Source organism: Pteropus alecto, unplaced genomic scaffold (assembly GCF_000325575.1).
Source record: "Pteropus alecto unplaced genomic scaffold, ASM32557v1 scaffold105, whole genome shotgun sequence".
NCBI classification, from domain to species: domain Eukaryota; kingdom Metazoa; phylum Chordata; class Mammalia; order Chiroptera; family Pteropodidae; genus Pteropus; species Pteropus alecto.
In genome coordinates this window covers 7966245-7970834 of record NW_006436294.1, presented here as the reverse complement: position 1 = coordinate 7970834, position 4590 = coordinate 7966245, and the positions used below count along the sequence as shown (strand labels likewise).

The 4590-nt window shown below is 55.6% G+C and overlaps 1 protein-coding gene and 1 non-coding gene across 2 annotated transcripts; one reads left to right on the top strand and one right to left on the bottom strand.

Annotated features, from left to right (window-relative positions):
* The first annotated feature begins 2160 nt into the window (after positions 1–2160).
* LOC112480551 lies at positions 2161–2264 on the top strand. Its single transcript, XR_003046651.1, has one exon. It is a non-coding gene; the product is annotated as a small nucleolar RNA U13 (small nucleolar RNA).
* Positions 2265–2825: 561 nt separating this feature from the next.
* On the bottom strand, positions 2826–4590 carry CUNH8orf33 (chromosome unknown C8orf33 homolog; the record flags this gene model as incomplete). The annotated part of the gene is made up of 4 exons (XM_025047602.1): positions 2826–3425; positions 3786–3932; positions 4074–4158; positions 4357–4590. Coding segments are annotated over 4 exons (606 nt in total), but the record flags the coding sequence as incomplete, so codon positions are not given.

Below are 4590 nucleotides of genomic sequence, written 5' to 3'. Positions count from 1 at the left end.
TGATGACCTGAAGTGGGGCTAAGGCGGTGATGCTGGTGCTGGGAAGCAGCTGCAGATAGAGGAAGCTTCGCTCACCTGCCCACTGCTCACCTCCTGCCGTGTAGCCCGGTTCCTAACAGGCCATAGACTGGTACCAGCCTGTGGGCCGGGGGTTGGGGAGGCCTGATAAATATTACATTTTACAAAACGGCATCCACTGGGACCTCTTGGTCCCTTCCCTAACTTCACAAAGAGAGTACTCAGGGAGCTATGAAGACAAGGTCCCTTCTCCAACACTCTGGGCTACCCCAGGCACCCCAGAACCTGGGTCCAGAGCACACAGGGAGGTGGGGGCGGTGGAACTCACCTACTGCTCCCACCAACCCAGGGCACTGGGAGCCTGTTCAGAATCCTGCTCGCCATCCTCGGTGAGGGCACTGCTAGAACCACGGACACACTGACCTGCAGCCTGAGCCTCAGCTGGACTCACAGACTGGAAGCGTCCAGCTCCCAGAAGGAAGACGCAGCACGAGCCTTGTGCTTCGCCTTGCCCAGGGCTGGCGGAGTAGCCGCCAGGGTCTCCAGTCCAGCCCTTCCTCCTCCAGACACCACTGCGAGGCTACAATTAAAGAAAGCTAAGATGTAGCCGACCTAGAAGACAGAAGGAAGGTAAGAGCTGACTGGATAGGGACTAAGGTAGGAACAAGGGACATGTTCAGTGTGGGGAGGCAGGGGCAGAGGGGAGGAGGAGCTTCTTAAAGAGGAGGCAGAGGGCTCCAGAGCGAAGAGGAGCGGCATCCCGGGTAGAGAGTGAGCGGTGAAGGGAGCCGAAGAGGGAAGGGGTCCGAGGCGTGCAGGGCCATGAGAATAGGGCCTGCAGTGTGGGGGGCAGCAGGGGAAAAGTGGGGGTGCAGAAGAGGGGTCAAGGGGAGCCCCAGGAAAGGAAGACATAGGGTCCTTGAGCGGGGCCCAGCAGGCGGACGAGATAAGAGATCCCACGTAAAACTGGACACCAGCACCCCTGCAGGGGCCGGACCAGGACAGCGTCCAGAGGCATTTGTGTCAAACGTGCATGTGGTGGCTTGCAGAGGGCAAAAGCCTCCAGAAAGAACGACGGGTGAGCTGCAGTCACTCCTGCTTCTGCAAGGCCACGCCACTTCTGCACGGCCCCGCCCCTCCCACAGCTGGTGTTGGCCTGAGACTCCACCCCACACATCAACACCTGCTGCACAGACCAGAACATGGAGGCAGAGCAAATGGTCCCGGGCTTCCGGTCGAATTCACCCACCATCACCTCCACCCACCCCATTTTCAGATGGGTAAACTGAGGCCAGGAGAAGAGATGTGACTGGGCTATGGTCACCCAACACACATGCCATGGAAGAAACGCCACCAAGAATGCCACTGGGTGCGGTCCGAAGGAGGGGTGTGCTGAGTAGAAAGGTGGTCTAGGAAGGGAGAGGGCAGCTGGGCTGGTGCCAACCAGAAGCAGGCAGCTTCTCTGGCCTTCGATGCATTTCCCAGTCTCCTCGTTCTCCTTGTGTCGTGCTTCCCAAAGTCCCAACCCAAGTCCTGACGTAAGCAGACTTCCTGTGAAGCCTGGCAGCATCACACGGTTCTGACCTCTTGTGCCCCTTCCCCTGCCTCAAACTGATGAATTGCAGGGCAGTTACTTTCTCAAAGCTCTTCGCTCTCCCGGGAGCCAGCCATGCTAAGATGTGGAGGAAAAGCAATCAGGCAAAGGCAGCAGCAGGATGGAAGACCTTGAGACAGGATTAAGTTGGTACTTTGGGAGCAGACAAGAAGCCAGCAAGGTGAAAACAGGGAGGGGGCCACGTCACAGAGGCGTCCAGAAGCCTAAATGTCTGAGGCCCCACTCACCAGCCTCCACGTTGTATCCTAGGGACAATCGCGTCACTGGGCAAGAGAAATAGGCCCCAACGTATGTGGAGGAGCGTTCTGGCTGCACTGAACACCCAGGTGGGAGTGGAGGGAAGGGAGACTAACGCCTGGAGGCTCCACCAGCAGTTGGAGTGAGAGATAGGGCGGGACTGGAAGGCCTAGCAGCAAAGACAGAGAAAGCACAAAGGATTTCGGATTTGGTTTGAAGACAGAGCTCACATACCAGCTGAACTATTGACTGTACGTGATGGAGAAAGAGAGCGATCAAGAATGACCCAGATCCTTTTCTAGTTCATAAGCATGACGATTGGGTGTTCATGCTGTTGTGTGAGACGTGCCTACCTCGAATCTTGTTACGACATTAGCACATGACCCGTCTGATGTTAAAAAAAAAAAAGACCTGGGTTTTGGCCTAATCAGCTGGTGGGCAGTAGTGCCATTCACTGAAAACCAGAAAACAAAAGGAGATTTGGAGGCTAATCAAACGGTTTGGATAAATTTGAAATGCCTATGAAACATCAAAGTAACGATGTTCAGTAGGCAGGTGGGCTCCCAAGTATCAATCTAGTCTGGGATGCAAGTTTGGGAGACACCAGCAAAGATGGCATCAAAGCCGCCGAGGGAGATTGAGCCACCTGGAAAACCAGATTCAATGCAACCCAAGTCCGGGGACTATCGCCTGGAGCAGCCAGCATTTAGAGAGGTCATCCACAGAGGCTCAGTCAGGTCTTTGGCCAGGATTGTTAACCCAAGAAGCTCTCTGCTCCTGAGATCCAAACCTGGCATGCACAGGGCCACCCTGGCTGCAGAGGACAACACTTGCTCAGGGATGAAAGCAATACAGACAAAAGACCAAGAACTGAGATGGCGGCCTGGACCCATCAGTATCAGAGGCCTGCATCATTTGCGCTTCATCTAACACAGGCAGTTGGCACACACTCTCATCTGTTTTTATAAAAATAGTTTTATTAGGACACTGTGACATAACGGCATAAAGCACTACCCCATCTGACAGGACGCCTTTCCATAAGTGAGCACCAACGTAACTATGCAGCTTCCCCACGCACCCTTAGCCACTTAGTCTAACCCTGAACACAGAGTAAGACGTTCTCCCCACGACATGCCGGCACTCATTTCGGCTTGCTATAGAAGCCTTTCTAATTGACCTCACTCTCCTGACAGGAGGGACGATTGTCTGAACCCTACAAATGGGTCTGGTGCTGGTCTGACAGTACTCAGTGTGCTGGTCTCACACCTGCCCGGCAGTCACGGCACCAGATTCAATGACCAGCCAGGGACAGACAACCCAACATCTGTCCGACAAAGCATTCCTGGAAAGGCTCTGCATCAGGACAAATTTTCATACCACCTGCAGAGAAGAACTGCTCCAGGATGTAGTGGAGGCTAAAAGAAATTGAACCTAAACTCTTCATTGGGAGTGTCCAGTGTGGCCTTGGCTCCCCTTGCTGGGCGAGGCCTGCAGACCCTCCGGCTCTTCCTCCTGGCAGCCTCACCTACAGGCTGCATGTGGGCTGAGTGGGCCGCTGTGGCAGAGGAGAGAGATCGTCAGAACTGAGTAATAACAGCTAACGTTAACTGTGCCCATACAGCTCTAACCCCTCTGTATAAATTAACTAATTTAGTTCTCAAAACGATAAGGTACGTATTATCATCACATCCCACTCAGAATCTCGGAGAAATTCACCAACTCTTACCCCCGCCTCCCCCGCTCAGGCCTCCTGAGGTCCAGGCTTTTTCCCTCCGTGCTTCCCCAGGCTTTCCCGAGCCAATCTCCTTCCCTCACCAACGCTGTTGTCTGGGAGTCTTCCCTTCACTCCCTAGGCTCTTCTTCCCTAACCCCTTGAACTAGGCAGTCCTGAATCAACCAGTTCCCAGCTCCTCACCGGTCCTGAGAGCCCGCAGGGCCTGGCACCACTCGGCTTCCATCTGAGCCCTGTAGTCCCCAAACAAGGAGCGCATCAGCTGCCTCTTCCGGGGCAGGGGAGTTCTTTCGCTGCGAAGGATTCGGATTGCCCCAATAGCCTGCTCTTCTGCAAGTAAAAACAAAGGGCTACAGACCTCCTCTATCCTCATCTCCTACTCAAAAGTAACAATCCCATCCCCTGGCAGCACCTGCAGGCCATAGCACTGTCACCGTTCACCTCCCCCCAACTCTACAGAAGGGCCCTCACTCTGTTTTGGGCTGGGTGTCTGCGTCTTGAGGCCCAGTTCCAGCTGCTCCACGCACCAGGCCAGTTCCCGAGCCAGCTTCTCCGCCTGTGATGGATTGGGGACAGTGGCTGAAAGAGGGTATCAGGTCCCAGCGGCCTCCACCCCTATCCCACAGGGACCCCAAACCCCCACGTCATTTCTCTTCCCGTCTTAACTCTGCAAATCCGAGACCACCACTGCTGGCGCACTCACACCCAGAATGCTCCCGGGAACCCCACCCTTCCTACCGAGGCCCGCCCTTGCCTGGGCCTCGGCGCTTGGAGGGGCTTCCTCTGGGACCGGCTTTTCTGGGGCCTTCCCGCTTCCGTTCGACGCAGAAACCCTCCTCCGGGTTTTCTTCTTTTGCTTCTTAGAGGCTGCGTCGCCTTCCCCGCCTGCGTGATGCGTCCTGGAGGCGGCTTCGCTGCACGGGCGGTGCCCTAAACAGAGACGGAGGGACGAAGCCTTACCGTGGACGGGCCGAGGCGCCGGGAAGCG